The sequence below is a fragment of the Tenebrio molitor genome, chromosome 9 (assembly GCF_963966145.1).
Source record: "Tenebrio molitor chromosome 9, icTenMoli1.1, whole genome shotgun sequence".
NCBI classification, from domain to species: domain Eukaryota; kingdom Metazoa; phylum Arthropoda; class Insecta; order Coleoptera; family Tenebrionidae; genus Tenebrio; species Tenebrio molitor.
In genome coordinates, this window is record NC_091054.1 from 18,619,432 (window position 1) to 18,632,910 (window position 13,479).

General features: G+C 36.0%; 1 protein-coding gene across 2 annotated transcripts; it reads left to right on the forward strand.

The window, feature by feature from the left end:
* The first annotated feature begins 10,771 nt into the window (after positions 1 to 10,771).
* On the forward strand, positions 10,772 to 12,839 carry LOC138137821 (uncharacterized). Of its 2 annotated transcripts, none has more exons than XM_069057392.1 (4): positions 10,772 to 11,531; positions 11,590 to 11,958; positions 12,008 to 12,058; positions 12,112 to 12,839. In XM_069057392.1, the coding sequence occupies exons 1-4, from the start codon at positions 11,112 to 11,114 to the stop codon at positions 12,352 to 12,354; spliced, it is 1,083 nt and encodes a 360-aa protein (XP_068913493.1). In that variant the 5' UTR covers positions 10,772 to 11,111; the 3' UTR covers positions 12,355 to 12,839. The 2 variants fall into 2 exon arrangements, with proteins under 2 accessions (XP_068913493.1, XP_068913492.1); XM_069057391.1 differs by having other exon boundaries at positions 10,776 to 11,534.
* The last annotated feature ends 640 nt before the right edge of the window (positions 12,840 to 13,479 follow it).

Below are 13,479 nucleotides of genomic sequence, written 5' to 3' on the forward strand. Positions count from 1 at the left end.
AGTAATTCTTAAGTCCATAAAGGGTACCATAAACAGTCCATGTCAACCTCTTTTGTGGATCGCCCAATTTAATAATAAATCATGGCAGAATTCTGCATTTTAACATCAAATTCCATTTATTTCAAAAACCGGTAATGTTTTCAAGATCTCAATAATGACACTAAATTTTTCCTACATGTTTGAAAGGACTCTCAGTAGTAACATAACGAGTGACATGGAAATTGCCGATTATATTTCGACTGAATTTTACGAGTTGCTATGATTTTGGAAATATAACGAGTGCGAAGCGAAGCGTAGCACGAGTTGTATTTCCAAATATCATAGCAACGAGTTAAAATTCAGGAGAAATATATTCGGCACATGTTCATGTCAAGAGTTGTATTTTACATGAGAATTTAACAAATCAGAACCACAGACATTTACGAAACGGTATTTATTAATTATTAATTATATCAACAATGGTAATTTCTGCCACTGAATTAGACCCCCATCTATTTGCTTGCATAATGACAAATTTAAACTGTCAAAAGCGAATTTGTTGATTTGGTGACAATTGAAGAGTTAGATGCAGAATAATCGCCTATTTATTTTGTACCTACAGAATAACACAAGCCTGCACTGATTTCGATGTTTGCATAAAATTGACAGTTTTTGAACAATTTCGACCCCCTGATTACGAAAATGATTTTGGTTTTGCGCTATCACGTCTAGTTTTTTCACAAATCGTTTTTTCTTAAAATTGAAATGTTCACCTAGAATGAATGAATTATTTCAAAATTTCGATATTGTAATAAACTAGACTTGTACCGGGAAGCAATAATAAAAAATAATTTAGTTGTATCCTAAAAAAAGTAGTATTAGGTACCACCAATGCATATCAAACTTTGTTTGATGAAGCAATTTGTAAAGCCTCTTGATAAAAATGGACAATGTTTCAAGTATTAATGTACAAAGTTACCAGATCTCTCCAATGCCAAATGAAAAGAGGTTAGGACCTCAAATAAGATCTCTGTACAAAGGTAATGATTTTCAAAATTCTATTAATGTTGTTGAAAGGAATGCCTGGACGGCATTTAAGAACGTCATAGAAAAATTGCTTGGAAATCACAAAGATGAAGACTACGAAAATATTGTAAGAATCATGTTTAAAAATTTTCACATCTTGGGATGTAATATGAGTTTGAAAGTGAATTTCCTCTTTTCGCACTTAAATCTTTTTCCTAAAAATCTTGGTGCTGTCAGCGAGGAACAAGGGGAACGTCTTGACCAAGATATAAAATAAATGGAGCGGTGATATCAAGGAAGATGGAGCGTATCAATGATGGTAGACTTTTGCTGGATGTTACAGCGCGATGTACCCAAAAAAATATATACAGCAGGCAATCAATTAAAAGAAGCTTCCTCACAAAGCGTTAAAGATGCCATTCTCATAAGGAATAAAAAATTTAGTTAGATTATTAACCAAGAATTATTATAAACATCTTATTTTCCTAAATAAATTGCTTAATTTTTTTTGTTAATTGTGAAAAAACCTGACGTGATACAAAAAAATCAATTGTATTTTTGTAATCAGGGCTCCAATGTTATGCAAAATCAGTTATCAAAATCAAAACATCGATTAAAAAGTTTTGTTTTGCAGGCCTGTGTAATCAAAAAAGCTCGCTCGTATAGTTTGTTTTTTAATCAAAGAACCACGACCTGTTGATTTAGGTTTGCAAATATAAAATTTTACTAAATTTAGGAAATTTAATGATATCTGTTGGCTATACCAGCCAACGCCTGTCATTTTTAACGAGAGGCTAAATAACCCAGGGCGATCCTTACCAATACGCATGCGTTAGTGGGTGCTTTACTGCTTTGTTGTTACATGTACCTCATGGTACTGTACCGCGTGCTGCACGAAAGGCAAAGAACAGTAGATGAGTAGAACACAGACTAAAGATATAATTATGTTTTTATCTGCGTCTCTAATAGGTCTATTATTGTATTCAATTTGGCGTTGTTTATGGCTATCTCTTAAAGCACTCGTAGTTTAATAGATCTCTAAGAAAATTTGTATCAATATTTCAGTGTATTATTGTCATTTACACCAAAAAACTTCCAATATTAATTTTCAAACTCTACTTTTTATCATATGTTGCAGATGTAGTTGCATCCGTTACCTTGAATTACCAATTACATAATACAAAATTCCCTAGACTTTGAAAATTTAATTTTTTTATTTAAAAATTAAAACAAGGGTGCAAATTCTAAAATAGTAGTTTATTTGACGAGTTTGTGTGTAAATTGGTCCTTTTTTGGCACGCGTGGGCCATTTTAAAACGCGAGTGAAACGTTCACAAAATACAGACAAACCCTGTATCGTATGATAAAAGTGTTTGGAGCTTTAATTGCTTGGAGAATGGCTATAGTAATTCCTTTCAGCAAAGTAAGGGATTAATTGCTCATCTAAGGGAAACACATAATCTAAAATTTGAGTGTAATGAAATTGTCGTAAAAGATATGAATGGTATGGTAATAATCAATTAGAAAGAAATAAAGAAGAAGCTGGTAAAAATGTATTCGACCACAGTTACGATTTTATAATATTTTCTAAGTCCGTGAATGTCAAATTTAAATAACGCGCAAAATTATAGGACTTGCGCACAAGTAATGGAATGGCCTGGGTCATTTAGCCTCTCGTCATTTTTAATGTCCTTGAAAGTACGCAAACTCACATCTAAAATTTGAACATGTTATTAAAAATGCCTCGCAAAGTAAGACATTTATTAAACTTTCAAGTTAGTTGTTATTAGTTATTGTTAACTTTATTAACATGCTGCGCTTCTAATATCTCTAATAACCTATTTCTACATAATGAGATTTTTCACCCTAGGCCAAAAGTATACAATGTTTTCAGCTCTATTTTAAGTGTAAATTGCGGTGTTGTGGTTCTTTTATTAAAAAAGAGACTGTAATTGGTTGTTATTCAGTCCAATTCTTAACGTTCATTGGTTCTTTGACACGTGCGTTGAATTCTCAGTGAAAAATTGTGTAAATTAATGTACTTACCTAGCTGTTATTGAATTAAACCGAAATATTTACTTGTTTCAGTAAAAAATTTGAAATTTTTATAGAATGTTCTACAGCGATACATAATCATTCCTGAATTTTTTGAGAATTTTAAATCAATTAGAAGTAGGTGTTTTCCATCAATGCAATAACCAGTTAAAAGAACTCATGGGCTCTTGAAGGCCCGATACATCGGAGATGCGAGCACAAATTTAATGGACTTGAACAGCTGGTTGGAGATAAATCTGAAATAAACGAACGAAAAATAGGGTAGGTAATTGTTCACTTCAACTCCCGGTCGAATTTTCGCGTTTTTTCTGAGTAGACACTCTTAGGGCGTTCTCCTACATCGTTTCCCACCACTCAAACCTTGTGCAAATGCCCTTATTTTTCTTCCTTGTTCCACATACGACATAAACATAACCAGACATAACCTTACTATTGTGACAGACAGCAAAATCTCAAAATGCTCGGTCGAAATACTCCTAGCAAATCGAGCTTCCTCTAATGACTCTGACGTCGAATATCCGAACGATTTAGATTTACATCAATTTGTTCATTTTACAATTACCGAACGATTTTGACGTACTGTCGCGAGCAATAAATTTTGGTCGGCAATGTCATTTCAAAATTTGGTTAGATTGTTACTAATTTAAAAAATTTCCCTGCCTGATTATGCCCACGTCAACAAAGTGTAAAAAAATTGAGAAAAAAATGACAATTAATGTCATACAACATGATGATAGGTTATGATATTTGCGACTGTTTTACAATGGAGCATTTTCAATTGCGTCAAAGAATGACCTTGACTACCAAAATTTATTGCTCGCAACTGTACATTAGCATAAAAATGATATAAACGAACGCAGCTTAGGTTCTTCTTTATTTTCAGATTGGACCTCTTGAATTCCCTACGCGTTTAACAGGAGCAGTGTACGCAAACTTTTTAAACATGGAACTGCCTCATTTACTTGAAGATATTCCGTTGATTTTTCGCATAAATCAGTGTTTACAACATGACGGGGCACCACCACATTTCAGTCGCATGCGCAACAGAGATGCGCAAGGTATTTTGAATCGAATGTACTGTCGCGCGCAATAAATTCTGGTCGTCAATGTCATTTCAAAATTTGGTTAGATTGTCACAAATTTAAAAAATTTCCCTGCCTGATTATCGCCACGTCAACAAAGTGTCAAAAAATTGAGAAAAAAATGACAATTAATGTCATACAACATGATGATAGGTTATGATATTTACGACTGTTTTACAATGGAGCATTTTTTATTGCGTCAAAGAATGACCTTGACGATCAAAATTTATTGCTCGCGACTGTAGGTCTATCCCAATCGTAATCGTTGGATCGGACGAGGTACAGTCGATGGACAAATAAATCTGGGACAAAAATAACAATCACATAAGTCAAAATTTACAAATTTGCATCCTTTAATTACGGCTTTATCACAAACAGTTTAACTTTGGTATGACATATTATGTAGACACTGACAAATATATTGACAATTCAATAGTCTGATTTACCTACCGCGTGATCAAGAAGGACTGTTTAAGTTGGCAAGACAATTAAGAAAATTTTTTTATTCGACTATTTACAACACTGCAACCGGATATGTTTTGTGGGTTTATTTGACAAATATCTGACAACAACAAAATGGTAGGTTATGAGAGTAAAAATTAACAGCAAAAACAAATCAAAGTTGGAATTCGGAATAATAATCTAAAAATTAACTAAAGGAAATTCTCGAAGTGCTCTCCATTTTGCTCTAAACATAAATTAACTCTTCTCTCGAATGATTCACCAGCATGTTTAATTTAATTTGAAATGTCAAATTTCACTTGTCACTGATGCGGCTGTCACTCCTGTCAGTGTAACGCCGTCAACAACCTGGAGCGCGTTCATAAATACTCTGGGTAGGTATAAAGGTTACCCGTGGGTCACCCAAACGCCGTTCACAAATTAAAACTGGGGGAATAATCACGCTACCCCAGATCGTTCACAAATGTTTAGAGTGACACAAGGAGTGTGCCCATGTTACCGATGTCTAGCGGTGCGGGAGAAATTACCCATACGTCAGATTTGACGTCTGTCAAATATCTGGCGGCAGTGAGGCGGCGGCTGCGTGAAAAAAATATGTTGTAAGGTGTTTTTATACATTTTTTAATTATGTTTTCAATAACACTACCCGACATGATTTTTCTAACTGACCCAACTATGAGAATTTCTTATACTTTTCATTTATTAGAACTATACGACACCCGATTTCCATATTCCATCACGTCACGTTTGCGAACTAGACACCTATGAACATTTTAGTAATTGTTCACTTTAACTACTTCTGGAATTTTCGCGGTTTTTCTGGCTAGACAGCCTGAGGGCGTCCTCCTAGATCGTGTCCCACCATTCAAACCTTGTGCAAATGCCTTTTTTTTTCTCTCTTGTTGTGTTTCAAGGTCGCGTCAAGGTCGCGCCAAGTCTTAGTAGAACTAAAGGGTAAGGAAAATTTTCATTTGCACAAGGTTTGAGTGGTGGGAAACGATGTAGGAGGACGCCCTGAGGCTGTTTAGCCAGAAAAAACGGGAAAATTCCAGAAGTAGTTAAAGTGAACAATGACCAACATTTTTTATGTACTCGTATATAATAATATATTTATTGTAAATCAATTTCTCTTACAAGCATGAAGAGTACACTAGAAGGTGCAAAATTAAGTAGGCTTAAGTTGTGTTTGGCATATGTACCAGGGGATATGCTATCCCGCTATAATGGGTGTTTTTGTTGGGTTCTTCAAAAGGAAGATGATAGCCCGCAAAAGAAAAAAAATAATTTGTTTTGTATTGGTACTTAATCGTCCTTAGTCTGTTAACAATTTGCAATATAATTATCATTGGTTTTTAAGTTTTTTTACTGTTTTAATAAAAATAACATGCATATGGGTTGTCACATGTTATTCCTAACTCGGAATCTAGACGTGCTAGAATAAATCTGTTGACGTTTATAGAATTAACAGACCCTAATTACCCCAGATTAGGTGTTTTCACTGCAGTTACTAAAAAAAATTCAAAAATGTCGGGTAGTGTAATGGGGACAAAATTTTCGAAACTGGAATGGCTGACTCTGCAATGCATTTGTAATTATCTGTTGGTTAACCCCGGTGCAATCCGTTCAACATATCCAATTCTTAAAGGTATTCCTTGTGCAACCACACTTATATTCTCTTCTTACCCTTCCTGTATTGAATCCGGTGATAACAAATTTACAGGGAAAAAACGTTTTTTTGCAGAACAAATTGCCCCAGAAACAATTAATTTTCTTTTTCTTTCACCAAATTGTATTTTTAATCTGTTGATCTTTATTTAAGCAGGTGGTTAAATAGATGACACTTAAATGTGAGTTGACAATGTTGACATTTACAAAAACAAAAAACACGCGTTTACCCGATTCCGTTCATAATGCCGGAGTGACACTGCAGTCACGTGATATTCCCCACACTCTACCTTCGCCCATATTTTATGAACGCGCTCCTGAAGTTACTCCAGGAGCGCGTTCATAAATACTCTGGGTAGGTATAAAGGTTACCCTTGGGTCACCCCATAGACAACACAGTAAACCTATAGAACGCAAACTCCCATAGTTTTTTGTGCCCCGACGCCATCTACTGGCTTGTGGTAGGTGCAAAATTAGACACAGCCAGCTGGATATTCTGGCTTTTTTTGTTCATTTTAATTTAAAGTAATTCATTTAAAAAACTAAAAGACAACATTTATTTTGAAGTTTTTATTTTCAATCTTTTTCGATACATTTCCATTGCATTTTTATTAATTTTGGTTTGGTATTTCTTTTCCTCAATTGCGGCAAATAGAAATTTATTGCATCCTTGCCTTGCATTGCATTGCTCTTTATTTTGACATCGAATTTTGCATGAAGTTTTAGATATACATTTTCTGTACATTGGAACCCGAATTTTGGACGACATTCTTCCTTTTTATAATTCTGAATAAGCTCAGCTTTTCTTATTTTTTTTTAAAACTTTCACAAGAATTTATATCTTCATTACTACATAAAACAGGAGTTACACAATTATAGTGTCTTCAGTAGAAATGTCGTAGATCAGTAGATCGGATGAAAATTCTATAAAAAGTAGTTTTCAGTTAAAATATAATTATCAATATTTTTTACTATTACTGGAAGTAAGTCTGGACTGGAAAAGGAAGGAAGTTGTATCGAGGGTACGGCCATATTCGTTCGTGCCGAAGTCTTTGCTGGTAAAATGAAGTCCACACAGTGTAGCTGTTGTACCTACACTTTCATAGGCTTCAAAGTTGATAACTGCTTGTTACCCGTCTTTTTAATTCATTCCATAAAACGCCCAGGATATTTAATTGGATTAGGAAATCTATGGCGAGTTCCACATGGTTTATAATTCCTTTGCAGGGTGCAAAGTCGCACAATAGTAAATTTATTACTTATGACTTGATATGTCAAAATACAATTGTTTAAATTTTGGCATAAGTTTCCGCGATTTTTATTTTTATAAAACGGCAGCGTCCCCTGACGGCTTGTGGTGGGTGCGTTTCCAAAAAAATCGGGAAAATGCATAGGAGTTTGCGTTCTATAGGTTTACTGTGTTGTCTATGGGTCACCCAAACGCCGTTCACAAATTAAAATTGGGGGAATAATCACACTACCCCAGATCGTTCACAAATGTTTAGAGTGACACAAGGAGTGTGCCCATGTTACCGATGTCTAACGGTGCGGGAGAAATTACCCATACGTCAGATTTGACGTCTGTCAAATATCTGACGGCAGTGAAGCGGCGGCTGCGTGAAAAAATATGTTCTGAGGTGTTTTTATACATTTTTTAATTATGTTTTCAATAATGGGGACAAAATTTTCGAAACTGGAATGGCTGACTGCAGTGCATTTGAAATTATCTGTTGGTTAACCCCGGTGCAATCCGTTCAACATATCCAATTCTTAAAGGTATTCCTTGTGCAACCACACTCATATTCTCTTCTTCCCCTTCCTGTATTGAATCCGGTGATAACAAATTTACAAGGAAAAAACGTTTTTTTGCAGAACAAATTGCCCCAGAAACAATTAATTTTCTTTTTCTTTCGTCAAATTGCATTTTTAATCTATTGATCTTCATTTAAGCAGGTGGTTAAATAGATGACAATTAAATATGAGTTGACAATGTCGACATTTACAAAAACAAAAAACACGCGTTTACCCGATTCCGTTCATAATGCCGGAGTGACACTGCAGTCACGTGATATTCCCCACACTCTACCTTCGCCCATATTTTATGAACGCGCTCCAGCAGCAGTTGTACTATTTAAAAATAAAATTCAGCATTACCAACTTAAACAGTCCTTGATCATCCCATTTTTATTTGTCCATCGACCGTACTTACCCAAGAACAGTATACCTAACAGGACTGCTAGATGCCATAAGACATGCGTTCGCCAACGTCTCGATCGCTTGTGACGTCACTGCAGTCCTCGACCGGTTTGCTAACATTTGTGAGAGTGCATTTTCAATCTATGAAATTTGTTAGTTCTGTTTCTCTTGGATATTTTTATTTATCATGAACAGCTTACTTATACAAACAATGTTCATTCTTCGTTCGAAGAATAACGAAATGACATTTATCCCTTTGACATTATCGTTTTCCACGGCGCGCTTGTTTTTTTTCACATTCATTTATAAAGCATCGTAACAATGAATTTTTTATTTATCTTTATTTAATTTTTATTGCACAAAAGCCAACGTGTTAGACATCATTGAAAGCAGAAAAAAAAATTCTCTACTCTACTAGAATAGAAATAAATAAAAATACAGTTTATTTGAGTTTCGTTAATGACTTAAAAGCTTGTGTGTTTAGACGCTAATTTTTTGGTTTTCTATGAAAAGGACATTTTATTTTCTACTTAGTAGAAGTTTATTATTTTAACTTTAGAGGTAATATTTTAATTGTGCAAAACATGCATAGCACAATAATGTGCGGTGTATGGATGTATCTAATAACACCTATATTAAGCAAAAAGTGATTGCCGAAAAATTTTCATTTCACTGCTTTCCTAAAGCTATAGACACCTTGTTCCACAAATTATTAGAAAAGAATGGATTGTTCGTTGTAGAAGGAAATCACGATTACAACAGAGTAAATTCATGATGATGTAAATGAGTTGCAAAGCAGCTCATCATTCTCATCACTCACCAGTATCTTCAAATGCATCTAAAGAGCGCTCTGATTTTAAAGAAAATGCTGAGGTGTTATTTTTTGACATAAAATTTTTTAAATATTTTTTCCGAGTTCTACATGAAGCCAGTAGCTCGTGGATAAAAGTTTATCCGACCTTTTTGACACACCCGATATGCAAAATTGAGCAAAAAAAATCTTCAAAACAGAAACGACTCTACCATTCCAATTAATTAAGGATTTTTGCAAGCGAAGCTTAATATGTAATTACGATGAATTTCAGAAATTTAAAATCCAAATTTACAAGGGGCATGAAAAGAAAAATTCCACAGGGCGACATCGGTAGAAGAAAAAAAATTAGAAAATTACATAAAATCATTAATTAAACATAGTGAAGAATAAAATGTTCTATACCTACCTATTTCTTTCTAGTCCTCCGCAACTTTTTTATATTTTTGTATACGTAAATATTATACAGGGTTATTCTAATGATTGTAGTCGAAGTAGGCGTGAAAACTGAATGTAAAATTTATGGTTGCCGCTACACATAAAAAAACGGTAATTGTTCACTTTAACTACTTCTGGAATTTTCGCGTTTTTTCTGGCTAGACACCCTCAGGGCGTCCTCCTAGATCGTGTCCCACCATTCAAACCTTGTGCAGATGCCTTTTTTTTTCTCTTGTTGTGTTTCAAGGTCGCGTCAAGGTCGCGCCAAGTCTTAGTATAACTAAAGGGTAAGGAAAATTTTCATTTGCACAAAGTTTGACTGGTGGGAAACGATGTAGGAGGACGTCCTGAGGCTGTCTAGCCAGAAAAAACGCGAACATACCAGAAGTAGTTAAAGTGAACAATTACCAAAAAAACATCAAAATGTGATTAAGTGAGTACACGCCATTCACACACGGGAGTTAAATTGAGTGCAAAACAACTCAATATTTTTAAAATTGATTGCAAAACAACTCAATCTTTCTGGATTCAATTGTTAATTTTACAAAAATGAAGAAAAATCTCATCACCGCACTTTTCACCTAAAAAATGAGTGACAGCGACAAAACTGACAGTTCACATGCAAGCGGCAAAAATGTAATATCATGGGCATGGCCTACTTCGACTACAATCATTTAAAATAACCCTGTACATAATTTTATAATAAAATATTCAACAAAAATGGCATTTTTTCAAATCGATGCAGCAATCTGTTAGTCCTGTTACTGTTTACTATTCTTGGTTCTTGGTACTTACCTACGAGGTGGTCCAGGCCACTGGTCTGCACGATTTCCGGACCTCAATCCTTTAGATTTTTTCTTATGGGGACACGTGAAAAACGTTCTACTACCGACAGTATACCATAATTCATAAGGAGAAGGGTCCGTCCTATTCTGAAAGTTTTACTTTTTCTTTGACACTTGATAGTGTTGTTGTTAGCTGCTTTCCAAGTGGGAGTAATTTACTCCGAACAGTTCTACGCCGAACTGTTCATTGGTTTGTGCCGCTTGGAACGCTGAATTTACTCCTGCACTCTACACTGTCATTAGTGTCATCTGAGTCCGATTCCCGCCGTATATTTGACATTTCTTAACATCCCCACCACAAAAAAACTCCGAGTACCAAAATTTAGGTAGGTACTTCAGGGGGCAGGGGAAGGGTATAACGGAGTAGTTCTGGAGTAGTTCCACAAATTACATGGAACACTTGTTGTACTCCTGGAGTAGTTCGGAACTACTCGCGTAGATACCTGGAAAGCAGCTGTTAAGTGTGTGTTCTGTGGTTGACACAGGGTTGACACATAACCTAAAATTTTTATTTTGTGTACATGTCAAATTTCAACCTGTGAATACACAATTATGGATAAGTGCGTGCCCGCTTTGAGCGAGCACGAGGTTTTTATCCGCGAATTCATAACTTTGTACAAGCAGCAGCCCGTTTTGTGGCGACAGAAACACCCCCAGTACAGAAACCGGACGGAAAGGTCAGAGGCCTACGAAGTTCTCGTGAGAAAGTGTCAAGAGTATTATTCCGAAGCGGACGAGGATTTCGTAAAAATGAAAATCGACTCGATGCGTTCCACATTTCGAAAGGAACGGAAAAAAGTGTTGAACTCCAAGGAGAATTCGACAAATCCAGAAGATGTGTACAAGCCCTCCCTGTGGTATTACGATTTGTTGTTGTTTACGGCGGGGGAGGAAGCAGAGGGCGAGACGAGCGATGGGACAAAAACAGAGGACAGTTTGGCAGTTGCAAATAATCCAGAAGAGGGAAATTATGTTGTAAGAGATGACACAGTCAAAAGAAACCAATTGTTTTTTTTTTTTCGTTTTGCAGAAAATACCGTTCTGGAGTAGGGAGCATTCAGCAATTTTAATAAACTTCTACAAAAACCATCCTTGCTTGTACTCCACGTCGCATCCTGAGTACAAGAACAAAAGGAAAAGAAATGAGGCAGTGAAGAAAGTAACCGAGAGGTTGATGGCAACAACTGGGAAGTACTTCCATGCGGAAGACGTGCGCAGGAAGATATCCTTAATCAGGGGGCAGTTTTTGTATGAATATAAAAAAATTAAAAAGAGTGAGAGCTTGGGGGAGGTCTACACCCCAACTCTGTGGTGCTTCGAGATGTTGAGTTTCTTGAAAGAAGAGTATTCGAGCAAGAAACGGATAGGCTCAAAAGCCTCACAAAACCAGGCGAATTTGGTAATTGCCGTTTTGAATTTAGGTGATTCGCTAATTTTTTTTATTGCAGCGGCGCAAGAACAGGCGGAAAAACAGTACTTCAGAATCAGATGACGATTTGGTAGTTGTGTTACGTCGCTCGTTTCTCTTTCACGCTACTCGACTTTTTTTCAGGACATCAAAAAGGAATCGGACTCGTCGCTCTCCTCCGAAAGCGTACACTTGCAGCTCGATGTGAAACAAACAGACGAAGAAGATGACATTTTCGACACGATCGCCAAAAACCTGGCACATCAGATGCGCGAAATGAGCGAGCAACAGCGAAACATCGCCAATAAAATTGTGAGGGACGTGATGTATCATGGACAGATGGAACATCTCACTGTCAAATCTAGGCTCAGTCTTGACGGTGTTTAGAACAAGGTGCAATTCCACGACAACGTCTTGACCACTCGAAAAAGAAATGTTGGTGTTTGTCATAGTAGATGTTGACGGTTATCAATTAGTTATCGAGCAATGCTTTTCTGGTAGTTTTTTGGGTTGGGATGACCTTTCACGATGTAGGGCCCTCTCAGGACAAGGTTGTCCGACCGGTAAACCCCCCATTCCAGTGCAATCTCCTCCATCTATCAAGATTGTTACACAGAAAAACAAGGCTCTATTTATTTGTAAATGAGGCTATTGGATGAGAAGAAAGCGATTGCTATAAGATATCACGATTTAGCACAAGAGCAAATAAAATCATTTCAATAAATTAAGTGCTACAAATTGAAAAAGAAATATGTAGTATGTAAATATACATATTATTATACGAGTTTTATAAGACGCTTGATTGTGACACGAGTTGACAATAGAACGAGTGTCACAGTGCGTCTTGCGAGTGTAATATACTATTTTTTCTACTTTGGTCGCATTAATTTCATAAAAACTCAAAAATCTAATTATGAGCTGTTAAATTATTGTCCTCGGATGACTCATCAGCTTCATTCAACGAAGATGTTGCTGAAGAACATCCTTCACCATCTCGCGAACTTTTTTCCCAGACCCTTCCAAACCAGGAGACATTAGTTTAATAGTCAATGAGCAAAACGTTCGAGAAGCTATCAATTCATTTCCTGCCGGTTCTTCACCAGGTTTAGATGGCATGAGACCACAATACTTGAAAGATATCATATCTTTGTCAGCAGGTGAAGCAGGTCAGAAGGCACTAAGAGCTTTAACCAAACTGTGCAATTTTTTATTATCTGGGCAACTTCCTTCAGAAATCTGCCATTTATTGTATGGTGCGTCTTTATGTGCCCTTAACAAGAAAGATGGAGGACTTAGACCGATCCCTATCGGAAACTGTTTGCGAAGATTGACCTCAAAGCTAGCCTGTTTTCAAAGTCGAAATATTGTAAATTCGTATTTATCTCCACACCAACTTGGAGTTGCAACTAAACTAGGATGCGAAGCAGCAATTCATACCACACGAACCTTTGTTAATAACGATCAAAACCGTGGCAAAGTTCTTCTTAAATTAGATTTCAAAAACGCCTTTAA